The following is a 27,881-nucleotide window of genomic DNA, read 5'->3' on the forward strand; positions in this document are numbered from 1 at the left end:
GCCTAACAATGTGCGCCTAGCAATGTGCGCCTATGAATGGGCGCCTAGCAATGTTTGCCTAGCAATGGGCGCCTAGGAACGGGCTCCTATCTATGAACGTGCGCCTATCGCCGTGCGCGTAGCAACGGGCGCCTATCGCCGTGCGCGTAGCAATAGGCGGGATGCTCCAGGTAGAAGGCGATGGCGAGCAGGCAGACAAAATGGCGACCTTCTCGATGGGCCGCCCCAGAGGCACACTCTGCTACTCCTCGGATCCTCGGAGACCAACAAGTAAAAATATACGCCTTACCTTGTCTTCGGCGCTTCCCGGCTGCAACCCGGGCGGTCTCTGGCTGCGGGGGGAGAGGGTGAGTACCTTCACCGCCACGCTTGAGGAGGTGCACCCGCTGCCTCTAGGCCGCGCCCGAACTCGTCTCGCTCGGGGGCCAAGCTGCGCCCGAGCCCTTCACACTGGGGGGCTGGGTCCCTGCCGCGAGTCGGCCACCAGACCGAGGCACTTTCCTCCGAGGGACCACGGAAATCGCCTCGGGAAACTCAACTGGGGGAGGGACCGACTGGTATCACCGCAGGAGTGCGGGGCTCGTCATTAGGAGATGTCGTCTATGAATTTAGTTGTTAGAATTTTGAAGAACGCTCAGCGAGCGTGAGGTAGCTCCAAACTGCTTTGGAGACGGAAATTACTGAATTGCTGCACTTCCTGTGGGGGTATATGTACCCGTGCTGACGTCAGATCCGTCTCCAACTGCTAGCACGAGCACACTATACCCACTTGTTTTGAGTCCATCTGCTACACGCTAGGAAATATGGGTTTTAGCACCAAAAAATCCACGCTAATAAATCAGTGGTATGCTTAGCACAAGGGCATGCAAATCACATGTAAATGAAGCTATTAGCTATTATAGGGCAATGCAGAGAGCCGCAGGAAGACATTTTAGCATGTGCTTTTTAACGCGAGAATTTTAATGCCAGAGTCAGGGCAGGCGTAAAACAAGTCACATTTCTGCTGGCCATTTTAGTGTATTTGTTGCTGTGTATAGGTCAGTGATGGCCAACTTTTTGAGCTAGTGTGTCAAAATTCATAAAAAAAACCGAGCATAACTTGGGTGGTGTGTCACTTCTAGAAAAATCCATAATTTTGTGATATTAGTAGCTCTAATTAATAACAAAAAAGCTATAATTTTAATATATGTACTGTATTTATTAATAAAGCAAAAACAGATAATTCTTTACCTTACCTGCTTAGTGACTTTTTTGTTGCTGAATTTCATTGGCTAAATCTTCAATTGAAGGTTGGTATTTCATACACTTCAAGCCCAAGCAAGCGTTACAAACTTCATCTGTCAGTTGGTTTCTTTTATTGGTTTTAATATTATTTAACACTGTCCCCTTCTGTGGGAGCTCTTGATTTCCAGTCACCCTAATATTGTGGAGGATTAGTAGTATCCTCTCTCTCTCACACATACTCACATGTCCATTCTCTCTCACACATACACTGTCACATACATACACATTTATGCTCTTATATCCACCATAACCTCTCACTCTCAGTGACACTGACACACTCTCAGGCTCTAAGACTCTTTCTCCCCCTCCACACACAAACTCTTACTCCCTTGGATTTTCTCATACACACTCATGCTCTCACACTTACTGGCTCCCTCACATACACACAAACTCACACACCCAGGCAAGCTCCCAGTCATTCTCACACACACACACTGACCCCCAGGCAGGCACCCATGCATTCACACACATACACCCCCAGGCAGAGTCCCATTCATACACATACACACACTAAAGGCAGACCCCCCTCTCTTTTGCCAGCATCCTCGGAACCCCTCTCATTCCTCTGCTGCCACTGTCACTGCTGCCACATGGCTATTGGGGAGGTGCCGATTGCTGCTACTGACACTGAAGCCCATTCTGCTGCCTCCTCTGTGCAGACCCCGTGGGCTTCCACTTTCTCCATGCTGATCTCATACATTGTGAGATCCGCATAGAGAAAGTGCTATTCTTGCATATTCCCAAAGATTACATGTGCCAGCCACTAAAAAGTAATTTATTTATTTTTTTTACCTTTGCTGTCTGATCTTAGTTTTCTAATTGGTTGGTCACGGGCTTATTTTTTTTTTCCACCTTCCCTTTCTTATTTTTTTTTGCCAATTCCTTTTATATTGTCTTTTTTCTGTTTCTTTTCTCTCCATCGTCTTCCCTCAAACACACAGTCAGGTTCTCATTCTCACATGCATTTCTCTCTCTCACACACACACAGTCTCTCACTGGCACATGCTGTCTGACTCTCACACACACAGGCTCTCTCTCTCTCTCACATGCTGTCTTGCTCAAGCACAGGCTCTCACTGTCACATGCTGTCTTCTCTCACACACACAGAGGCTCTCACATGCTGTCTCTGCAAACATTCAGGTCCTCACTCTCACACACAAACTCTCAACTCATCTCATACATGCACACACACACACCCTCTACAGACCCTCAGCCTCTCTCACACCTCTGGGCCTCCTCTTCGCGGGTCACCGCAGGATGGGCTCTGCAGCGGCCCTGATCTTCTCGGGCCGCGGTGGCCCTGCTACCGGGCCTCTTCCTCTTCTCAGGCCGCTGTGACTTGGGATTCGCGGCGGCCCGTAAGCGCTGCTTCTCTTCTGCACGCGCTGATGCTCCTCCTCCTTCCTGACCATGCGGCTCCGGCAACATTTACTTCTGGGGCCGCACGGGCAGGAAGGAGGAGGAGCATCAGCGCGTTGAAACATTGGTCAGCCCCTTTCACATGGTAGGAGCACAAGATGGCGCCGGTGACCATGTGACAGGGGCTGACCAATGGCACCATTAGCCCCTGTGACACGCCGTGATGAAACCGGCAAACGAGTGCAGGGATGGCTTCCTGACTCCCTGCTGGACCACCAGGGAGTTTTGTTAAGTCTTGGGGGGGTCAGGAGGGTAGGGGGTTGTAGTTAATTTTAATTTTAGCTGGGACACTAATTTAACTCGCCGTAGTAACGTATTTACAGATCGAGAACTTATGGAATTCTCCATACTTCCGCATGAAACGGAATTGACCCCCCACGAATATGTATCACGAATGCAATGAAAACGTTTTGGCTGCACATCCCTAGTATCCAATGAAGCTCTCCACATCATCAATCCAGAGAGAGTGGTGTTGGCAACCACTCAAGCGGTTCCTGCTGGGAAAACGGTGGTGCCTCAAGGAATGAGGAAGAAACTATTAAGATGGGTACGACTCCCGTCTGGCCAGCCACCCCGGGCAATGCCGCACACTAGCCATGCTCCAATGTTTTATTGGTGGCCTACTATGAAAACTGATGTCCAAGCATACGTGGCCTCCTGTGCTACCTGCGCAAGACAGACATCTCCTGCCAGACGTCCCTGGGGCCTTCTTCAACTTCTGCCAGTACCTGAGGAACCATGGACGCACATTGCGACCAACTTCGTGGTGGACTTGCCTCCTTCCGGCGGGAACAACACAATATGGGTGACTGTTGATCGGTTCTCGAAAATGGCACACTTTGTGGCACTGCCAGGTTTACCATCCATTGCTGAACTGGCCAAATTGTTTGTGAAGCACATCTTCTGCCTCCATGGCATGCCCAAACACATCTTGTCAGATAGAGGAGTTCAGTTTACTGCATACTTTTGGAGAGCACTTTATCAAAAGTTGGACATCTCATTGGATCTAACTTCGGCCTATCACCCGCAATCCAATGGACAAACAGAATGAATCGGACGCTCAAGCAATTTCTACGCTCATATGTGAACTCTAGACAAAGCGACTGGGCTGAATTACTTCCCTGGGCTGAGTTCGCCCTAAACTTGCATCCTGCTTCTGCTACGGGGTTCAACCCCATTTTAAGTTGTGTATGGTCATCAACCATTAACTCCATTAACTCTGCCACTGTCTGTGACTTCTCCAGCCACCCAAGCCACCGCAATTGAATTACAACAACTATGGAGACAAACCAAGGATCTGCTTCTCAAAGCGGGCCAAAGGGCCAAGAAGACTTATGATGCCCATCGCAGGAAGGCACCCCAATTCCAACCAGGAGACAAGGTATGGCTCAGTATAAAGTTCCTGCACCTCAAATTACCCTCTGCACGCTTTGCACCTCGATACGTTGGACACTTTTCTGTTCTACGACGTCTTGGACATTGACATACAGCTTAAAGCTACCCCCGTCCATGAAGATTCACAATGCCTTTCATGTGGCACTACTGAAACCACTCATCCTTTCCGAGTTCTCCAGCAAGACTCCGGAACCCGCACCGCTTGATGCTGAGGAGGTATCTCGTATACAATCGGTGACATTTTGGATGTCCGCAAAAGAGGTAAACACTGGGAATATCTTATTTCCTGGAAAGGATACAGACTGGAGGAGAACTCCTGGGAGCCCGCTGTCAATATCCTTGACAAAGATTTGATCTGATGCTTCCATCAAACTCATCCTCAGAAACCCAAACCTCCTGGGAGAGGCCCTAAGAAGGGGAGTACTGTTGTGCCCATCGGTCGCAGGCGGCTGCGCCCTCTGTTGCTTACCTTTCTCTTGCCTTGTTCAGATCCATTAAGTAAGATGGCTGCCTCCGTCCCGGATCCTCACTCCTCCAGCTTCAGAGTGAGTACTACTGCTCTTGATTTGTCTCTGCCTTGTCTCATCTCTTCCAAAGTAGATTCTCGGCCTACCCTGCATCGCGGACCACTACCGGATCTACCCTCACTGGCATATCATCTGTGTCTGGGTTCTCGGCCTACCCCACTCAGTGGACCACTACTGGACCCATCTCCATCTCAAGACCTAGTGAGACTCTATATCTGCAGTCCCTACGCTGCAGTGTACAGACAAGACGACACCATCAGAAAGCCTCCTCTTCTGGCTAGGATCACTGCCCATTCCTCGGGTTACCAACTATTTTGCTGTATAATAAACACTTGTATTCCGCTGTGTTCCTTACTGCTAAGAACTAACCTATCGCTTGTAGGAGATACTCTCTCTTGCAGGACCAGGGTCCCATGACTCCATGTCCAAAACACAACAATCAGCAGTCATTGGCATTGGAAAATGACATCGAGGGGAGTAAACATTAATATGGAAATGTGAGAATTATTCACATTTAGAAGATAGGTTTTTTATTGGCCACGTACTATGACGTCATGAGTAGGCAGTGAAGCTCGGTGTCTTATATAAAGGTAAGATAAAATGGTTACGTCTGTTCCAGCAATATGGAAACTATTGAGACTGAAGGATTCCATTTGAAAGGGTAACTCGTTGACAAAAAGAAAAGAATTATTTCAAATCTTTATTATTAAATGAAATTAATTCCAAAAATTTTTTTATTCATAGAACATATATGAGATGGATACAGTTATAAGATTTTATTGATTTCAAGTGGTCAAGGGGCTCTTGAAGAAGCAACTTTGCAAAACATTGGCCATTGTCGAGCCATGATCACTAATGATTGGAGTTTAAAAGTTATGAACATAAAGTTTTAGTTGCATAAGAAAATAAAAGATTTTTTGACCATAAATGATGTAGCAATCTGGGTGGCCCTGGTGTTTTCAGAGAGGGCACGCCGACAGGCTTGCTGATGCATTAAAACTTAAAAAAAAAAATTCACAGTTGAGAGTGTTTAATTTAATAATTGATTTCTTTGGTTTTTGGGATGATCGCATCATTTTTCCAATAATGGTAGTAATATGGTTACTGATCCAAATTGTTCTGAAGATTTTGCTTTATCTTTTGAGGATAAGATCACTAAAGTGTGCAATTTTTTTTTGTTGTTGTTGTTTTTTACGATTAATTCCACCATGGTAAATTCTTATTCTCTTTCTACAGCATTTTCGCCTATATTTTGTGAGTATTCACATCTTCAGATGAGATTACTAACATCATTGCTAAATTGAATCCTTTTCCTTATCCACTGAAAAGCAATCTGCCCACCCTTCTGAAAATGTTATCACAAGACCGAGGCAAAAATATTACTAAGATAGTTAATCTTTCCTTTCCAGAAATAAAGAAAGCCATGGTGAGGCCTTTAATTAAGAAGCCTTCTCTTGACCTGGGTATATTTGCTACCATCCAATTTCTTCTTTGACATTTTTAGCCAGAATGATAGAAAATGCTGTGCTATCCCAATTGAGTAATTTTATTGAGGACAATACCATTCTAGACCAATATCAATTTGCTTTTAGGATGTTTTACAGAACAGAGATTTTACTGTTATCTAGTGTCAACTTTATTAGAGTGAATTGGGTTTTGGGAAATTTTGTGGTGCTGGTACTGCTCAATATTTCAGCAGCATTTGACACCTTAAACCATTTAATTCTTCTGTCTCAGTTACAACAAACTGGAATTTCAGGTCACTTACTTGATTGGTTTAAATCATATCTATCTGACAGAAGTCAATGTTTCTAACTTTTCTGTCAATCATCTTGGTGTTCAATTGTTACTGGTGTTCCTCAAGAATCAGCCTGGTCCACCATCCTGTTTAACATTTATTTGCCCCCTTTGTGCACTTTAGTCTACACTTGGCTTGTTTCCAAAACAAGCATCATGGCAAGCTACATAAGATTTTTTTGTCTTTATGTCTTAGCTCTATTAGATCATGGTTGTCACATAATCAGCTACTAATAAATTTAAGAAAGCCTGAAATCATCTTATTGAAATGTGTTCCTATGGTTGTTGCCTGTGTAGCCGAGTGGTCAGGACTAGCCAGAGAACAGACTTCAAGCTGGACTCTGGCAACAATCTTTATAAGTAACTTTATTCTTAAGCAATAATAAAATGATTTGAACATTTCAATAAAACAATTGTAACTTTCAGTTCATAATCTCAAGCTTTCTGTCTCTCTCCTAGGGCCTCCCTCATCTCTCTGGCCCTGGACTCTTATCCCTGCTTGCAGTGCAACACCCTATCCCAGAATCCCCTGCTGAGTTGAGTCTTAATTATTATTATTATTTATTAGGCTTGATGAATCGCAATTCTTACATAAGTATATCAATGCAATGTACATAAATTAAAAAATAAACATGCCATACATTAAAGCTAAAAGTGAGAAATACAAACTATAGATTTAAAATCTAAAACTAAAATTAAAAAATTGACTTAAAAAACAACGAAAATAAAAGAAGATTAAAAAAAACAGATACAAACTATATTAAACTATAGAAAGTAACACTAAATATTTGTATAAATACTTAAAATAGTTATCTGTAAAATCAGAGGAGCAGTTTGTCTTGGAAGGCCTTTGTGAAAAGGAAAGTTTTAAGGAACTTTCTAAATTTGACAGTTTTTTTCAAGGTGTAACACCAAAGGAAAAGAGTTGCAAAGAATGGGTGCCAGATAAGAAAAGCAGAGCTCACGAGTGTGTTCCAGTCATCAGTTTAGGAGGGGAGAAATAGAAGCTTTAGTTGAGAGGAACACAGAGTATGTGTAGGTAAATATGGGAGAAGAAGATTGGACAAATATGAAGGAATACCCCAACGTAAGGCTTTGAAAGTAGTCAGCCAATCTAGAATTGAATTCTATAAGACACTGGAAGCCAATTAGGTTCAATGAGAAGTGGTGTGACGTGATCAAATTTCCTCTTACCAAAGATTATTTTAGCTGCTATGTTCTGTACCGTGAAGTCTACAAACTTGGTTGGAAGAGAGTCCAAGTAGTATAGCATTGCAATAGTCTAGTCCAGCGCTTCTCAACCGGTGTGTCGCCAAACACCGCCAGGTGTGTCGCGTCTCCCGGTGTCCCACTACCCCGTTCTACTTTCCTTTTGCCTTTTTCCAGCACACGCGGGCCAATTGGAAGCCTTCGTTCTTCCTACCCCCATTACACAATGGGAAGCCTCCTTCATTCTGCCTGCCCCCGCGCAGGCCAATCGGAAGCCTCCTCCCTACCAGTGGGAGTAGGAAGAAGGGAGGAAGCCTTTGATTGGCCGGTGAGGCAGGCAGGGAGGAATTTTGAACTCTGACGAAGCAAGATCGCGCAATGAAGAGGAAACCCGACCCCCGACGAAGCAAAGCCGCCATGGGAGCCCATTCCCATGGCGGCGAAGAGGAGACCTGACCCCGACAAAGCAAGGCCGCCACAGCCTGTGGCGGCGAAGAGGAAACCCGACCGAGGCCACCACGGGAGCCCATTCCCGCGGTGGCGAAAAAAGAAGGCCCGCCGGAGTAAAGCCGCGGCGGAACTGGAGCCCATCCCTGCAGTGAAGGAAGAAGAAGTTTTTGGTGAGAGCGGGTGCGTCTGTGCGTGGATGAGTGCCTGGGTGAGAGCGGGTGCGTCTGTGTGTGTGAATGAGTGCCTGGCAGAAAGCTGGTGTGAATGGGTGCCTGGGTGAGAGGTGGTGTGTGTGGGTGTGAATGGGTGCCTGGGTGAGAGGTGGTGTGTGTGGGTGTGAATGGGTGCCTGGGTGAGAGGTGGTGTGTGTGGGTGTGAATGGGTGCCTGGGTGAGAGCTGGTGTGTGTGGGTGTGAATGGGTGCCTGGGTGAGAGCTGGTGTGTCTGTGTGTGAATGGGTGCCTGGTTGAGAACTGATGTGTCTGTGTGTGAATGGGTGCCTGGGTGAGAGCTGGTGTGTCTGTGTATGAATGAGTGCCTGGTTGAGAACTGGTGTGAATGGGAGCCTGGGTGAGAACTGGTGTGAATGGGTGCCTGGGTGAGAACTGGTGTGTCTGTGTGTGAATGGGTGCCTGGGTGAGAGCTGGTGTCTCTGTGTGTGAATGGGTGCCTGGGTGAGAGCTGGTGTCTCTGTGTGTGAATGGGTGCCTGAGTGAGAGCTGGTGTCTCTGTGTGTGAATGGGTGCCTGAGTGAGAGCTGGTGTGTCTGTGTGTGAATGGGTGCCTGGGTGAGAGCTGGTGTGTCTGTGTGTGAATGGGTGCCTGGTTGAGAGCTGGTGTGAATGGAAGCCTGAGTGAGAACTGGTGTGAATGGGTGCCTGGGTGAGAGCTGGTATGTCTGTGTGTGAATGAGTGCCTGGGTGAGAGCTGGGGTGTCTGTGTGTGAATGAGTGCCTGGGTGAGAGCTGGGGTGTCTGTGTGTGAATGAGAGCCTGGGTGAGAGCTGGTGTGTGTGGGTGTGAATGGGTGCTTGGGTGAGAGGTGGTGTGTGTGGGTGTGAATGGGTGCTTGGGTGAGAGCTGGTGTGTGTGGGTGTGAATGGAAGCCTGGGTGAGAGCTGGTGTGGGTGTGAGAGCATTTGTGTGTGATTGAGAGCTTGTATATAAGAGACCATGAGTGTGATTGAGAGAGAGACTGGTCAGGGAGGTGAGAGAGACCGAGACTGTTCGTGGGGTCTAATTGGAGTTATGTGTGTGAGTGACTGGTTGTGGGTGCTAAGGAAGAGGACTGTGAGGACAGAGCTTCAGCAGCCCTTGCTGCTTCCTGTGAGTGCTATTGGCCTGGAAGGGAAAGGAGTAGGAGAGTTGCTGGAGAGGGTAAGAAAAGGTGGCTTTTTAAATTTATTTTTCTTGATTGCCATTTTAATTATTGGGTATTATGCGATGTCTGCTGTTTTGAAATATTTTATTGATATTTGGACATGTTTTAATAATTTTTATGAGTTTTTAATTGTTGGATATTCTGTTCAGCAGCTGTTTTGTAACATTTTTAGTAAAGCTTTACAATTATTTCTGTGTGGGGCGCTATAGCAGCTTGGCTTATTCTGTTTTCCCAATAGGAAATGTATTAGTGTTTAGGGCCTGGTTTAATAGTTGTATTCCTTAGATAGGGTTGTTACTGGTTGAGTGTGTTCCATAATACAGGTGTATCTTTGTGCGGGTTAGTTTGTGTGCATTATTGCAGATCCTGGGACTATGTTAGGTGCTATATTTCTCTTTCCATTTCTCTAGGTTTGCACTGCATGCAGAGTGGCTTTTTTGGTTTTCCATTCCAGTTTCTGTCTCCATATTTATAATGTGTGGTCTTTCTGTACTTGGTGAAGGTCAGTTCTGGGTGTGTGACAGAGGTGAGATATTTTACTAGCATGTAGGCTTTTGTATCAATCTTATTTGTTGTGTTTTCTCAATAGGATATGCATTAGTGGTAAATTACTGTCTTTTCATAAGAAGGGCTATTGTGCCTGGTAGTAAAGGGAGTTTGTTTTGCTTTTACTGAGATGTCATCAGAACCAGAATATCTTTTTTTGTATGGCGAGTTGTACAGGGTAATGCCCTAGATCTGCTCTGCACTCATTGCGGGGGGTTGAGGGGATTCCTGTGGATGCAGAGTGCATGTTTACATTTAGCCCCGTGACGGTCACATGCTCAGTGTGTCACGCATGTGAGAACCATCTGTCAGGTGTGTCCCGGCCAAAAAAAGGTTGAGAACCACTGGTCTAGTCTATTGAGTATAAGAGAATGGGTGAGCATCTTCAAGTTCTTAATTTATAAAAATGGTTTGAATCTTCTAATGAACAGTAAGAAAAAATAGGATTGCTCTTTTCTTATTTATTCTTTTGGCCCAGCAGTTTCCTCCTGCTCCTTTGGGATTCCTGATCACTTGGAACTAGCCTCTGTTGGGACAAAGCACTATGAACCTTGATTATCAATGACCCTGGGTTTTCTTCCCTGTTTTATAAATCTCCAGCTAGCTAGGATACAACAAACTTAACACTGAAATGATTGAAACCCCTTTTAACACAGTCTGATTTTAGAATGGTACTTCAGTTATTAATATTTTCTAATATTGATTATTGTAATTCCTTACTACTTGGACTTCCTAATAATATCCTGTGACCTCTACAGATTTTACAAAATGCAGCCACCAGAATACTGACAGGAGCCAGAAAGTATGACCACATAACGCCCATTTTAATATATTTACACTGGTTGCCTATTAAATACCTCATTGATTACAAAGTTCTTTGTTTACCACATAAAGTAATTAATGGAGAACAAACTGAATGGTTAAAAGCGGCAATACATATTCATACACCTCAACATAAATTAAAATCATCAAATAAAGGACCTTTGACTATTCCATCAATTCGCATTGCTCACCTAAGTGAACTTAGATCATGGGTTCTATCAATAGCAGGACCCAGGTAATGGAACTCTTTGCCAGCAGGATTACGTTTACAAAATAATTTAAAAACTTTCAGGAAAGATCTAAAAACTTGTCTTTTTATGAAGGCATTTAAAGAAACAGAATAAGAAGCATTTATTATAGCTATTTTAACCAAGCATAGCAGGAAGTATAACATCATTGTTTGAGACTTCAGTAAAGTTTAAGGCATTTGCTCTACTTTTATTTTTTTATTTTCTTTTGATATTCTCTTTTATCAATTTTATTGCTATGCTATTATTTTATTTATTACTTATGTTATTATTGTTGTTGCGGTCCACGCCGCAACCCTCGCGTCCCGGCCCTTACCTCGGGTTTCCAGCCGGTTTGCTCCAGACTCTGGCGTGCTTCCTGGCCGTCCCCGCAGGGGAGACGCCATTTCCCCGAGTCCCCTAGGTGCGTGTGCCCGCCAACGCGGCGCTTATCTAGCCCTCTTCCCGCCAGAGCGTGCTCCGCCCATAGCCCTGACATCAGACGCCTAGTCCTATTTAGGCTTGCCGCGGATCTCTCTGCGGCGCCTTGCAACTGGGTCCCTTGCGGTGCCCTGTTGTCCCGTGCCCCGGAGTGTGATTCCCTTGCATTCCGTTTCCTGCTTGCCTGCCTGCCTGCCTAGCTTGTGCGTGACTCTCTGTAGCGCTTTGCTAACTGCTCTTGAGTTCCAGCCTGCTGCAGCTCCTGCCTGGTTCCTGCACTGCTTGCTTCGGCCTGCCGCAGCTCCTGCCTGGTACCTGTCTGCCCCAGCCCCAGCTTGTCTGGACCCGGACTTGCGATCTCCTAAGTCCCAGCGGCCGGGCCCCTACGGGCTCCTCCTGGGGGGGCACCGGCTTCCAGGGTGAATCGCCTAAGCCCCAAGTGGCTGGGCTCCCAAGGGCTCCTCCCGGGGGAGCTCCAGCTTCCTGGATGAAGCCAGCCTGTTCCAGCCGGTCCGCTCTGCCTCCCGGCCTGCAGTTCTGAGACTGTTGTACACCTTCTCCCTAGTCTCCCGCAGGCCGGCCCAAGGGTCCACTAACTCGCCCGTGCTCAACAGATTGTAAGGCCATGGACTCGGCAGAGACATCAGGAGTTCGTAGCTCTTCTGGAATGGCCCAACAGATGCATCAACAGATGCAGAGGCAGCAACAAGACATTGACCTCTTGATAGGGTCAATGGAACAACTAGCGGGTCGTCTGAACGTCGGTGCCGAGCGCCCCTCACCAGCTGCGGACTCAGAATCCGACAAATTGGCTCCTCAACTCCTGCAACAGCAGCAGCACCTGGATGCGCTGGCTGGTTCCATTGGGCAACTGGCTGCCAGACTGGAGGCTATGGGTACTCAATCTTTACCTCTAGCCTCACTACCCCAGATGTCAGTCCCTTCTACAATTTAGCTTCCAGCCCCTCCGTGCTATGACGGAGATACCAGGACTTGTCGAGGATTTTTAAATCAGTGCTTCATTCGCTTCTCTTTATTGCCCCATCAGTCCCCACAGATTCAGTCAAAGTTGCATACATCTTGTCACTACTTGATGGGAGGGCCTTGGTCTGGGCCTCTCCTCTTTGGGAGAACAACGATCCTGCTCTGAACGACCTGCAGCAGTTCATCCTTATCTTTAAGCAGACATTCGATGAGCCTGCCCGCCGGGCTGCTTCCACCTCGGACCTCTTGCAGCTGTGCCAAGGGACTCGTTCCTTAGCTGACTATGCTATGGAATTTAGGACCCTTGCCCAGGAGCTGGGGTGGCAAGATGGTAGCCTCAGGGCCATCTTTTTAGAAGTCCTCTCCGGGCGAATTAAGAACAAGATCGCAGCCAGAGAGATCCCAGAAGACCTCAGTGCCGTGGTAGAGATGGCCGCCCGGATCGACTGCCGCCTGCAGCAAAGGGCACAAGAATCCCGCCAGAGGAGACCCAGTCCGGTACGTGTTCACCACGACCGCTTTCGCCACTGAGGGCCCCTCGCCCTGAGGTGCCCGCCTCAGAACCCATGCAATTGGGCCATGCCCACTCTCCGTGGAGCGACGACGATCACTAGGCTTATGCCTATACTGTGGCCAGAAGGGTCACCTTTTGGCACATTGCCAAGAATGGGCGGGCAAACGCCTAGGCCTAGGGGGTTGAGAGGAGCTCCTCCTAGGCTGTGAAACTGCTCCTCATTGCATCGTGCCAGTCGTCCTAGAATACCCAGGGGGGTCCCTGGAGACCTCTGCCTTCCTGGACTCTGGCGCGGAGGGTAACTTTATCCAAGAGCAACTAGTGACACAACTGAGGATTCCTACAGTGAGACAAGAGGTGCCCTTGCGGATCACCTCCATTCAAGGTACGCTTTTACCTGGGCGAATCCTGACCTCCACTGTTCCACTGATGGTCCGCACAGGGGCGATCCATATGGAGGAGATAGCCTTCTTAGTGTTGGAAAAGGCTATCCACCCCCTGGTGCTTGGACTTCTGGCTCCAACGACACTCTCCAACTATCCAGTGGTCTACTATGCAGATCACCTACTGGAGTCCCTTCTGTATTGAACATTGTATGAAGGTGCCTAAACCGCCCGCCCGCCTGCTCTCGCATGCTGCTCTTGGTCCGCCTGCTCCCTATGAGGAATTTACAGATGTGTTCTCCAAGGCCAGAGCAGAAATCCTACCTCAGCACTGCCCGTACAACTGCGCCATCGATCATCTGCCCGGTACAACTCCTCCACAGGGTCGAGTGTACCCATTGTCCTTGCCGGAAACCAAGGCTATGTCGGAATACATAGCCGAGAACCTAGCCAAAGGGTTTATTCGACCGTCGAAGTCCCCTGCTGGAGCCAGGTTCTTTTTTGTTACCAAGAAGGATGGAACTCTTCGGCCCTGTATCGATTACCGAGGGCTCAATGCCATCACCAGACGAGACCACTACCCGCTCCCGCTTATCCCGGAACTGCTGGACCGGCTTCAGGGTGCCCAAAAGTCTTCACCAAGTTAGCCCTTCGGGGAGCCTATAACTTGGTGAGGAGCTGCGCTGGGGACGAATGGAAGACCGCATTCAACACCAGGGACGGGCATTACGAGTATCTCGTAATGCCCTTTGAACTTTGTAATGCCCCAGCGGTCTTCCAGAACCTAATGAATGACATCTTGCGGGACCTGCTGAACTCTTGCGTAATAGTATATCTGGATGACATCCTGATCTTTTCCCGAGATCTGTCCACTCACAGACAACAAGTCCGCCGAGTACTTCGGATCCTTCGACAAAACAACCTGTACGCGAAACTTGAAAAGTGTGATTTCGAACAGCCATCCTTACCCTTCTTAGGCTACATCATCTCAGCCGAAGGCTTCCAGATAGACCCTGATAAGGTGGCCGCCATCCGGAATTGGCCCCGACCGAAGGGTTTAAAGGCCCTGCAATGCTTTCTCGGGTTCGCGAATTTCTACTGGCACTTTATCCCGAACTACTCTCGACTGGTAGCTCCCTTTACCATGTTGACCCGCAAAGGGGCTAATCCTGTAGACTGGCCCGCCTCTGCCTGTCAGGTCTTCTAGAATCTAAAGAAGGCCTTTCTCTCAGATGTCTGCCTCTGACACCCGGATCCTGAGCACCCCTTCATAGTTGAGGTGGATGCTCAAATATCGCAGCTGGGGCTGTCCTGCGTCAATACGCAGACTCTGTTCAACTATACCCTTGTTCCTACTTCTCTCGGAAGTTCTCTCCGGCGGAGTGCAATTATAGCATTAGTGACAAGGATTTATTGGCAATCAAGCTTGCGCTAGAAGAATGGAGACAATGGTTGGAGGGGGCCAATCACCCGATTACCATCTATACCAACCATAAAAACTTAACATCTCTCAGCCAGGCCCAACGATTAAATCCACGACAGGCCCACTGGTCTCTGTTTTTCGACCAGTTCAATTTCATCATTCGATACCGCCCTGGAGCCAAGAACATCCACGCCGATGCCCTGTCCTGAGCCGCGGAACCCAAGGAATCTACTGAAGTCCCCCAGCCTATCTTGGATCCCCGGAAAGTCTGCCTAGCTTCCACGACGGTGTGTTCTGAAGAGAAGACGGTGGTCCCCCAGCGCTCCCACCGGACTGTCTTATCCTGGGCTCATGTCCCTCACTGGAGGCCACGCTGGTAGAGCGGCCACTCTGGACCTTATCAACCTATTCTATTGGTGGCCTACAGTTAAACACGATGTGCGCCTTTTTGTGGACTCCTGCCCTGCTTGTGCGCTACAGAAACCACCGGCGGGCAAACCCCGAGGACTCCTCCAGCTGTTTCCCATCCCGGTGGAACCATGGACGCACATTTCCACGGACGTCATCGTAGACCTCCCCATGTCTCTAGGAAACTCGGTCGTATGGGTCACCGTTGACCGTTTTTCTAAGATGGCCCATTTTGTTCCTCTGCCAGCTCTGCCATCGGCTCCGGAACTTGCTAAACTATTCACCCAGCACATATTCAGGCTTCATGGGCTCCCCCAAGATGTTGTGTCTGATCGAGGCCCACAATTTACTGCCCGCTACTGGAGGGCACTCTGCCAACACTTCCACGTCCAGCTAAGCCAGTCTTCCGCCTTCCACCCGCAGTCCAACGGACAAACTGAACGTATGAATCGAACTCTCAAGACGTATCTCCGTTCATTTGTCAACGAGAGACAAGATGACTGGGCTCAACTACTTCCGTGGGCTAAATTTTGTTATAATAACCACACTCACTCCGCAACTGGGAAGTCGCCTTTCCTTGTTGTGTACGGAAAGCAGCTGCGACCTCCATTGCCTTTGCCGGACCCGAGTACCTTGCCTGCTGTACAACTGTCCACCCGTCAGCTGTGCTCATTGTGGGATTCCGTCCAAAGGAAGCTCCAGAGGGCTGCCCAAGCTACCAAGAAATGGGTCGATAAGCATCGCCAACCAGCCCCAGTTTTCCTTCCAGGGGACCGCGTCTGGTTGAGTACCAGGAACTTACAGCTCCGGATTCCATCCCGCCGACTGGCCCCAAGCTTTTGCGGTCCATTTCGAGTGGCCGAGTGCATCGGGGCCATCTCTTATCACCTACGCCTGCCTGTCTCGATGCGCATCCATAACGTCTTCCATGTTTCTCTCCTAAAGCCACTTGTTCTCTCCAGGTACCATCCTAAGGTCCCAGATGCACCAGACCCCTCAGTGCCAGGAGATGTTACCTACCAGGTTCGAGAGGTCCTAGACGTCCGGTACCATCAGCGTCGCTGGGAATACCTGTTATCCTGGGAGGGCTGTGGACCTGAAGATAATACATGGGAGCCAGCACGGAACATCTTGGATAAAGACCTGTTAAAACAGTTTCATCTGCAACATCCAGGTAAACCGGGACCTGGATGTAAGAGGGGAGGTACTGTTGCGGTCCGCACCACGACCCTCGCGTCCCGGCCCTTACCTCGGGTTTCCAGCCGGTTTGCTCCTGACTCTGGCGTGCTTCCTGGCCGTCCCCGCGGGGGAGACGCCATTTCCCCGAGCCCCCTAGGTGCGCGCGCCCGCCAACGCGGCGCTTATCTAGCTCTCTTCCCGCCAGAGCATGCTCCGCCCATAGCCCTGATGTCAGATGCCTAGTCCTATTTAGGCTTGCCGCGGATCTCTCTGCAGCGCCTTGCAACTGGGTCCCTTGCGGTGTCCTGTTGTCCCATGCCCCGGAGTGTGATTCCCTCGCATTCCATTTCCTGCTTGCCTGCCTAGCTTGTGCGTGACTCTCTGTAGCGCTTTGCTAACTGCTCTTGAGTTCCAGCCTGCTGCAGCTCCTGCCTGGTTCCTGCACTGCTTGCTTCGGCCTGCCGCAGCTCCTGCCTGGTACCTGTCTGCCCCAGCCCCAGCTTGTCTGGACCCGGACTTGCGATCTCCTAAGTCCCAGCGGCCGGGCCCCTACGGGCTCCTCCCGGGGGGGCACCGGCTTCCAGGGTGAATCGCCTAAGCCCCAAGCGGCTGGGCTCCCAAGGGCTCCTCCCAGGGGAGCTCCAGCTTCCTGGGTGAAGCCAGTCTGTTCCAGCCAGTCCGCTCTGCCTTCTGGCCTGCCTACGTGTATTTAAACCCTTCTCACATTTCCTTCTTCGAGTTAACAAGGATTCCCTTCCTGCTGATTTTGCCTTGTTACAGACACTTCCTGCACTGTGTTACTGCTTCGGACGACTCAGGTACCCACTCCTCGGGGGCCTTGCCATGTTCCATATCCACCCTTCGGAGTTATCCTGTTCCAGCTCGGACGCCTAAGTGTGGATTCACAGCGTACCCTGCTCTGCGGACCACTACCGTATCTACCCTACTCGAGCCTACTATCTTCAGTGTGGATTTACGGTGTACTAGGATCCGCTGGAGGACTCTTCCTAGGTCTGACTACACCCTCTCCTCCACTACCTCTCCCTGTATCTCTCATTTCCAGGATTCTCAAGGTCCAGACACTTGCACTCGTGGATTCAAGTGCTGGCAGGAATTTTATTTTGAAGAGATTAGTAGAGAACCTACGGATTCCCACTATGCTCACAGCTACTCCACTGCTGCTGTCCTCAATACACAATGAGCTGCTACCAGGAGATGTCTCCCTTACTACGCAGCCTATATGCTTACGCACTGGGGCTCTGCACACTGAGACTATTTCCTTTTTCGTCCTCGACAAAACCATTCACCCCATTGTACTCAGCTTACCTTGGCTACAAGAGCATACCCCCCAGTTCAACTGGGCTACGCTGGAACTTTCACAGTGGGGATCTGGCTGTCATGACCGATGTCTAAAGAAGGTTACATCCTTACCATGATTGCCTACAGTTCCATCTCTACGCGGTCTAACGCCTCAATATGCGTCCTTCCAGGACATCTTTTCCAATCAAACAGCAGACATCTTACCACCACATAGAACCTTTGACTGTGTAATTAACCTGAAGCCTCACTTGGAGCCTCCCAAGGGAAGGGTATACCCCCTCTCATTATCAGAGACAGAAGCCATGTCAGCGTAAATCCAAGAAAACCTGCAGAAAGTTTTCATCAGACCTTCCAAATCTCCTGCTGGTGCAGGGGTTTTTTTTTGTTGTTGGCAAGAAGGATGGATCCCTTCGCCCTTGTATTGATTACTGAGGTCTCAACGAAATTACCATAAAGGATCGTTATCCCCTACAGACTCCAGGGGGCCAAGGTTTTTACTAAGCTGGATCTAAAAGGGGCCTACTACCTGGTCTGAATTCATCACAGGGATAAGTAGAAAACAGCCTTTAACTCCTGTGACGGACACTTTGAGTACTTAGTCATGCCTTATGGCTTGTGCAACGCACCAGTGGTATTTCAAAATATGATGAATGAAATTCTGTGAGACCTGCTGTACCAGTGTGTGGTGGTGTACTTAAATGTCATTTTAATCTTCTCTCAAGACCTTCAGACGCATCAGTCCGATGTGGTAAAGGTACTACAAAGATTATGAGAGAACCACTCTATGCAAAACTGGAAAAATGTGCCTTTTATCAGGAATCTGTGCCTTTCCTAGGCTACATTGTGTCCAAAGAAGGGTTTCAGATGGAACCTCAAAAGATCAAAAGCATCCAAGAGTGGCCTCAACCAACTGGATTAAAGGCACTATGCCGTTTTCTCGGCTTCACTAATTACTATCGTACGTTCATCAAACACTACTCCACCTTGACCGCACCACTCACTGCCATGACTAAAAAAGGAGCCAATCCATCTCAATGGTCTCCAGAAGCTGTAGCCTCAAGTCTGCCTTCCTAAAAAACCTTGTCTTCGCCACCCTGATCCTCGTCGCCCATTCATTGTCGAAGTCAACGCCTCTGTCAGCTTGGGAGCTGTTCTGAGCCAAAACAGCGATACCAACACACTCCATCCTTGCTCATTTTTCTCTCGGCGCTTCATCTCAGCCGAGAGGAATTAAGAATTGGAAATAAAGAGCTGTTAGCTATTAAGCTAGCTTTTGAGGAGTGGTGTCCATGGTTTAAAGGGGCCCAACACCAAATAATGGTGTATACAGACCACAAGAACTTGGAATATCTGCAACATGCACAGCAGCTTAATCATTGGCAGGCCAGGTGATCACTATTTTTCAACCGATTCGACTTTCTGCTCAAAAACCGTCCTGCGGAGAAGAACATCTGGGTAGATGCACTCTCGTGATCTTTTCTACCCGAGGATGTGCCTGACGAACCTCGCCACATCATCAACCCTGAGAAGGTGGCCTTGGCTGCCACTCATGCGGTCCCTGCCGGTAAAACCATAGTGACTTGGGGAATGAGGAAGAAGCTGTTAAGATGGGCACATGACTCTCATTTGGCCGGTCACCCTGGGCAAGCCCGCACTTGGCCATGCATCAATGCTTTTATTGGTGGACCACAATGAAGACACATGTACAAGCATATGTAGCTTCCTGCGCAACCTGTGTGAGTCAGAAACCTCCTGCTGGATATCCTTGGGGCCTCCTTCAGCCCTTGCCAGGGCCTGAAGAACCATGGACACACATTGCGACTGACTTTGTGGTGGATTTGCCACCTTCCAGGGGTAACAACACGATATGGGTGACTGTCGATCACGTCTCGATAATGGAACACTTCATGGCACTGCTGGGGCGACCTTCCGCTGCTGAACTGGCTAAACTATTCATGAAAACAAAAAGGAACCAAAAAGGTTCACTCACTGTGAAAAACATTTATGGGTGTACTATTACTGAGCTTTTGTATTTTTAATTATTATTTAAAAAAAAAATTTTTTTTAATTTTTTTACACCTACACGAACTGTGGAATTCTCTTTATGAATTGTAACCAGAAAAAAAAAATTTGTAGAGGGGTTGGAAGGGTCTCATATAATCGTGTAGGCAACCCTGCCTCATTTGGCATGTTATAATCATAGAACCGCCAACCTCCTCCATTTTTTTGTGCCCTTCTATGCAAATATTATGTTTCAAAACTTCAATAATTTCTACTATGTTTAGAATGACATCCAGTACAAAATGACTCAACTAGATGCAGGTAAAAATCAAACTGTTTCATATTTCCCCAATTACAAGTAAACCAACCTAAATATAAAAGCTGAAACCTACGCCAGACCTGCTGCAGACAAAGGTGCCTCCTGAAAAGGAGGTTTGTAATTCTAGGCATATTGCTAGACTCCAAATTATCAATGGTTCCCCATGTGAAGAACTTATCCAAGTCAACATTCTATAAACTTAAGATGGGCAAACCATTAAAAGCTCTGGTGCCCTCAATTTTATTTAGAACAGTAGCTCAAGGGCTGTATTGAGCCTTATTGATTACTGCAATTGATTGCTCATTGGATTACTGGAGAAGATTGTACAAGATTTACAAATGGTGCAACATGTTGTAGCCAGACTTATTAATAACCCTGGTTCTGGAGAATCTCCACTGGCTCCCGATTAAGTTTCGGTCACAGTTCAAAATAATGGTAACTGTATATGAACTGCTCCATTCAGAGGGTAAAAGTATATTAGCAGCTAAGCTGCAGCAATATGTGCCAATGCGTTGATTAAGGTCTTCAGGAAGTGAGATATTAGTGCTACCCTCTATTCTGGAATACCGCTCACAGGTTATCTGTAAAAGAGCATTTTCGTTTGCTGCTCTTGTTATGAGGCATGCTCTGAGAAGAGAGTCTGATGTCAGTTTTTGGAAAGAATTTTAAAACTTTATGGTTCCAAGATGCTTTTCAGTGATTTTAGTATGTGTTACTGTTTTGTGTATTTGTATTTTATGAATTTTAAACTGTAACCCACCCTGAGCAACTACATTGGGGAAAGGGGAGAATATACATTTTATTAATAAATAAATAATGCCAGCAGCCAAGCTAAAATATTATCTTAAACTGCTCTGAGCTAAACATGCTGCCTCTGTCTAAATCCACGCAGATCAGAGGCCAACTAATGGGCTCGGACACGCCGAGACCTAACAGCATACCCCCATTGATATACTATTAACTTGCAACCACAGACATGATAGGTTGGGTCAGAGTGGCAACAGCTCATGCCAAAGATAAACCTCTTCTTCTGGACTCAGTCTCGAATTGATTTTCAGACACAAAAAAAAGCAATAGTGTCAGTACTAAACACATTTAATAAAAAACACATTTCTTTTATGTATATAAAGGCATCAAAATTGGAGCTTCACCACAGGCATCTTAAATGAAGCACTCCACCCCATGTCATCACCTGCCAGTCTTTTGTGAATATGTGATTTTTTCAAGAAAGTGTCAAAATTAAACTCCCAACAATATTTTAAAAACTTGTAAAGTCCGGATTTTAAATCCCCCCCCCCCCCCCCCGGCACGTAAAATCAGGCCTTTACACGCGTGGCCGGGCCTTGCACTCGCCAAGCCTATTTTCAAAAAGGCCCGGCCACGCACATAAAGGCCGGTACGTGCACAAGTGCCAACATTCCTGCAAGGGGCGGGCCCCAGGGGCAGGGAGGGGGCAGAGGCTCCGGGACAGCACCATTCCTCGCTGTCCCGGAGCCTCGCGCGCAAGTTACTTTCAGGCCGCGCCTGAAAGTAACTTGCGAAATAAAAGGTATAAAAAAAAAAAAAAAGAGATTTAGAGGGTGGGGAGGAGAGGGGGAGGGGAAGGGAGGTTAGGGTAGGGGGTAGAAAAGTTCCCTCCCAGTCGGCTCCAATTTAGGAGCCGACTGGGAGGGAACTGGGGAAGACCTGATCTCATCGCCACGCGAATTAGCTTATTTCTAAACCCCCCTCCCCCCTTGCACTTGCCGGCGCGCTCATGTTACAAGATCGGCACCTCCATGTCTGCGCATGCACTCACCTTTTAAAATCTATCCATATGTGTTATGCACCACTGTGCATTTATCTTGTTCTCAGAAGTGATATTTTGTAACAAAGGAATTTTTTTTTTTTTTTTTTTTTTTAGAAGTTTTTCAAATATTTTTGGGAGTTGAATTTTGGCAGTTTCTTGAAAAAAATCACATATTCCCAAAAGACTGGCAGATTCTAGTATCTAAGCGTGACTACTACTACTATCAATTACACCTGGATAGTGTTTGCCAAGAACATCTAAGCACTTAAAATAATGCCAAGGAATAAGTCTTCACAGCATTCCTGGAAGCATTCTTGCTCAGCATTCCCTGTAATTGTAGACACAACTGAATTAGTTTAGCAAGATTATCTATGTACCAAACCCCCATGCTATAGATTAGAATGAGGGATTTCTTACTCCAGTGCTCATAGGGAAAACCGAATCAACCTTGTTACTCAAGAAAATTCACAACTATTCGTTTTACTTGCCTTTACTTTACAATTAAATCGATGTTTTATACTTTTACCCTTGTTACCCTTGAAAATTTACGTGTTATTGTATGTTCTACTAACCTTGTTTTAAGAACTTTACCTCTTACACTAGTTAACACCATACCACTTATATCATATGAACTATCCCACCTCCACAATTTAACCACTTTACCTATGCAAAATCGTTAATCATGTTAACCAAATGAGAAACAAACTTGTAAACCGTTGTGATGGCAAAACCGAACGATGGTATATAAAACTCTATAAATAAATAAATGATGACATGGGGTGGAGTGCTTCACTTTAGAGAGCTATGGTGAAGCTCATCGTTTGATGCCTTTATATACATAAAAGAAATGTGTTTCGTACTGACACTGTCGTTTTTTTGAGTCTAATACATTAATATTACGCAGTGTGGTTTCTCCTTATTTTTGTGACATCGAAGTGATTTTCAGCAGCATACAGACTACACAAGTGGAAAAGAGTATTTTGGGAGTTTTTTTTGCAAGAAGTTTTTCAAATCAACTTTTTAAGAGCTGAAGAGAATTTCAGGTGTCTCACCTTGCACACTCTGGCTACTCTTGGAATCAGCACCTTGCCGAAATATTCCTGTTCCACGGCAACTTCAGTGAAGAAAAAGTACACTTTGTCGTCATCATCTCCTTTGGGGCTGCCTCTTATCAGGTCAACAGAAACAAATTCGGGATCTGCATACCAAAAGAAACAAGATGCTGTCACACATTCAAAACAAAATGGTCGATATTCAAAAGGGTTTATCCAGGTAACTTTTAAGTTAGCCTGGAGAAACCCTGTGATTTGAAATTCCTGCACCTCATACCAGCAAACATTTTGACTGGGTAAGTTATTACCCAGATAAAATTTACTTGGCTAAAAGGTGAAGGACACAGAGTATACCAGGGACATGGTTATAATGTATCTGGTTAGAGCCAATATTTAGAACTAGCTAGATATATTTAGCCAGGTAAATCTGGTCAGAGAAATCACTGCCCTAAATAAATCTGGATAACTTTATCTGGGTAAACTCATCTAAAGAATATTCAGTGAAAAACGAACCCAGCTAAGTCCCACTGAATATCTCAGATAAAGTTACCTGGATAAATTTATTCAGCTACATTGTCGCTCAGAACTGGACCAGTTGCCATATTGGTCCTGGAAAAAATGTGTATTGTTTTGACATTAAAAAAAATGTAATCCAAGATAACGCAAGACATGAGGTCTGAGGACCATGCAAGTAATTTCTTCTGCTACAGCATTTGAACCTTTTTAGAGCAACATTAACTAAAGAAAAAAAACAGAAGGTAACTGTTGAAACATCTGCACAAATTTTTGATGAAAATTTACGTGCATCCTTTTGGAATCTAAAATTATACACGTAAGTCAAAACCTCTTCCCAGTTTCATTCCCAGGAATGCTTCCATTCAGTCTGAGTACATTTGCATGTGAACAAGATATATGCTCATAAGTTTATCCACATATCAGCAGGCAACTTTGTAAAAAGCTATTTCTCTGGGTAAAACAGTTTATCTTCAGAAGTACCTTTGAACTTTACCTTTTACAGCACAAAAATGGCTGTAACTCAGGCCAAGAATAAGGTCAACACATACCAGATGGCTCATGAACAACCTTGTGAGGGCAGGTGTCATTGTAATTTCCCCATACGCTGCAGTGGAAAATGTTTTCAATAGTGATGCTTTGTTTTTTAGTTCATTTTTAAGGACATTTTACATGGACAAAATTTATAGTCCGAATATTGAGAGACTCTGAACTATTTGATAGGTACTCAATAACTAGTGAGAATTTCCTGTGAGGAACTTTGGCGTAAATTTTCTGTTTTGCTAGCATTCCATTATCCATTGTGAATACTGGCATAAGTGAGTTATTTCTGTCAAATTCTCAGTTAGTATCGTTCAAATTAGAGCACATCACTGAAAAGGTGTTTATTATTAAACATGGCACTGAAAAGTTCTCTTTAGGGAAATACTTGGATTTTCAGAAGGCGTTTGACAAAGTTCCTCATGAGAGGCTTCCAGGAAAAGTAAAAGTCATGGGATAGGTGGCGATGTCCTTTCATGGATTGCAAACTGGCTAAAAGACAGGAAACAGAGAGTAGGATTAAATGGGCAATTTTCTCAGTGGAAGGGAGTGGACAGTGGAGTGCCTCAGGGATCTGTATTGGGACCCTTACTGTCCAGCGTGCAAGGAACAATGACAAAGTCCATCAATCAATTTATAATGGATTTTTTATTGAACCAAAGTGTGAACTATTATTCATGGCAACTCCATGTACCTTCAAGAATACAAGTGCAAGAGTCCCCCGACACGGTCCGTGTTTCGCGGTCGCTGCATCGGGAGGGACCCACGGAATTAATTTCATCTTATATGTTCATCCTGGAGCGCTCCAGGATGAACACATAAGATGAAATTAATTCCGTGGGTCCCTCCCGATGCAGCGACCGCGAAACACGGACCGTGTCGGGGGACTCTTGCACTTGTATTCTTGAAGGTACATGGAGTTGCCATGAATAATAGTTCACACTTTGGTTCAATAAAAAATCCATTATAAATTGATTGATGGACTTTGTCATTGTTCCTTGCACGCTGGACTTGTTGATTTGACTGTTGTGCAAGACACCTCTGCTTCATGCTTTTGCTTGGTTGACCCTTACTGTCCCCCACGTTTAAGCATCCTGAGTATCTCTCCCCACTTCCATAGAGAAGTCAGACATCCAGAATTCCAGGAATAATTGGATTACAGTGGGCTCTAGTAGGGATGTGCAGAGCAAAATTTTATGTTCATATTTTTTATGTCCGAAAGGGGGTCCCACTTGCGGCCAATATGGACATAAAAAAAATCCAATGAGTTGGGTATATGTACATATGTGCAAAAAAAAAATTTAAACCCCCTCACCCTCCTTAATCCCCCCCCCCAGACTTACCACAACTCCCTGGTGATCGAGCGAGGAGTGAGGACGTCATTTCTGCAATCCTTGGCGAGAAGCATGTGACGTCGGTGGCACGTCGAGTGACGCGGCGTCACGTGATTCCCGGCTCGTTCGCGCCGGACGGCTCGTTCGGCCCAAAAAGAACTTTTGGCCAGCTTGGGGGGGCCTCCTGACCCCCCCAAGCTGGCCAAAAGTTCTTTTTGGGCCGAACGAGCCGTCCGGCGCGAACGAGCCGGGAATCACGTGACGTCGCGTCTGAGTGACGCGGCGGCACGTGATTCCCGGCTCGTTCGCGCCGGACGGCTCGTTCGGCCCAAAAAGAACTTTTGGCCAGCTTGGGGGGGTCAGGAGGCCCCCCCAAGCTGGCCAAAAGTTCTTTTTGGGCCGAACGAGCCGTCCGGCGCGAACGAGCCGGGAATCACGTGCCGCCGGCGTCACTCGACGTGCCGCCGACGTCACATGCTTCTCGCCAAGGATTGCAGAAATGGCGTCCTCACTCCTCGCTCCATCACCAGGGAGTTGTGGTAAGTCGGGGGGGGGGATTAAGGAGGGTGAGGGGGTTTATATTTTTATTTTGGCTCAACAATCGCGATTTCCCACATATCGAACATATCTATGTTCGATATGTGGGAAATCCGATCGTTTATGTCGAATCAATTTTTTAAGTAAAAAAAAAATATGAGTTGCGTTTTACTAATGCGGTCAATCCGAATGCACACCCCTAGGCTCTAGGAGAATAAGGCCTGTGATGAAGAGACACTCACTTTTCCCACTATTTCCCTTACATAATCCATTTTCTGTATTGGAAAATGAAGAATCCCAAGCAACAGAATATGATGTGATGTCTGAAAGTGAAGTAGCCACCCAATACACCCAGAAAACCTTCAACATGATCAAATGTCATAAAAGAAAGCTGCTTCTGCTGGGAAATTCAGTCAGAGAAACCAATTTGAGAACTCATTTTGATGAGGATACAACAGTTACATGCCTCCCAGGATCCTCATCTAATAGAAATGCATACCAGTTGGTCAACACAATTATAGAAGAAAGTAAGAACTCTGATATCAATCTTATCATCCAACTGGAATCAATGACCTCGCTAGAAATGGTGTCCATAAATTACAGAAAGATTTCCAAAATATAGGGAAAAAGATTAGACACATTTCAGACGTATTACCTGTTCAGGGAAAGAGAAATGAAAGGTTATGCCATATAGATAATTTCAATGCCTGGCTCAAAACCTGGTGCAAAGAAAGTGGTTTTGGACACATTGGAGACTGGGGCCGTGTTTGGAGCAATACAAGATTAAATGATAAGGATGGCCTACATTTGTCTATGGCAGAAAAAAGGATGCTAATTGAAAAAATCAGATCATACATTATCAGGTATTTAAATTAGAAAGTGAGGGTGGCAGGAAGTGGGCAGTGAATTTGGCATGTCACCCCCAAGCAAACCAGGAAGAGGGAAGAGAAAGTAACAAAATCAATCAGTTCAAAAAAGCAGAAAAGGTGACTACAAAGAGCAGCTGGAACACTATGACTACAAATACTCGTAATTTGGGCAACAAAATCCCAGATCTGCAGATTCTAATGGTGGAGACAGACTTGGACGTTGCTGATGTTATGGAGATATGGTTCACAGATTCTTATGATTGAGATATGGCTATCCTGGGTTATAACTTATTAAAAAAGGTCTGAGAGGACAGAAAATGGGGAGAACTCTTCGAAGACATCAAAAAGGTGAGAAAGAAAGGCAAAGTGTTGCTCATCGGATATTTTAATCTGCCAGATATAGATTGGAATATCCCTTCTGTTGAATGTACACATAGTAGAGAGATAGTGGATGTCCTTCAAGGGACTCTGCTCAAACAAATGGTAATGGAACCCAAGAGGGAGGATGTGATACTTGATCTGGTGTTGACTATTTGGTGGTAATGTGTCTAATATTCGGGTAGGGGCTCACATAAGTACCAGTGATCATCAGACCTTATTGTTCAATTTTGTGAATAGGATGCAGGAAAGGCACACAAAGACCCATGTTTTGAATTTCAAAATTACTAATTTTGACAAAATGGGGATATATCTGGAGGAAGAACTGGAAGATTGGGAGAAAATAGGTGAGATGGAATAACAGTGGGCCAAATTAAGAGGAGTTATTACAAAGGCAACAAATCTATGTGTTAGAAAATTAAACAAAAGTAAGAGGAAAAAGAAATTGATCTGGTTCTCTAAGAAGATGGCTAAAAAAATAAAGGCAAAAACAACATCAATCAAGAAGTATAAAGGATCCCAGAAAAGGGAACACAGGGAAGAATATCTGTTAAAACTGAGGAAGATCAAGAAAGAAATAAGGAAAGCAAATGGTCAAGTGCAGTGGTGTAGCCACAACTGAATTTTTGGGTGGGCTGTAGGCATGCAAGTCTGAGACCTACTAGTTGTATTTATATTGATAAATAATGCCATATACTACACTCTATAATGGCTTTCTAAGTAGTTTGCAACAGCCATTATGCATCATGCATGAAACTTTAAAACATTTTACCTTAATTCTTTCAAGCACTTACCAGCATTAAATATTCCTTATTAATATGTATTAATATATTTTATATTT

At 46.1% G+C, this 27,881-nt stretch overlaps 1 protein-coding gene across 1 annotated transcript in view; it reads right to left on the reverse strand.

The window, feature by feature from the left end:
- LOC115099407 (semaphorin-4D-like) overlaps positions 1 to 27,881 on the reverse strand; it is a 167,024-nt gene that overhangs the window by 98,668 nt on the left and 40,475 nt on the right. The window contains exon 5 of the mRNA XM_029617038.1: positions 22,870 to 23,015. Coding sequence (XP_029472898.1) covers positions 22,870 to 23,015 — 146 coding nt within the window. The remainder of the gene's footprint in view (positions 1 to 22,869; positions 23,016 to 27,881) is intronic.

This window comes from Rhinatrema bivittatum, chromosome 1 (assembly GCF_901001135.1).
Source record: "Rhinatrema bivittatum chromosome 1, aRhiBiv1.1, whole genome shotgun sequence".
NCBI classification, from domain to species: Eukaryota; Metazoa; Chordata; class Amphibia; order Gymnophiona; family Rhinatrematidae; genus Rhinatrema; species Rhinatrema bivittatum.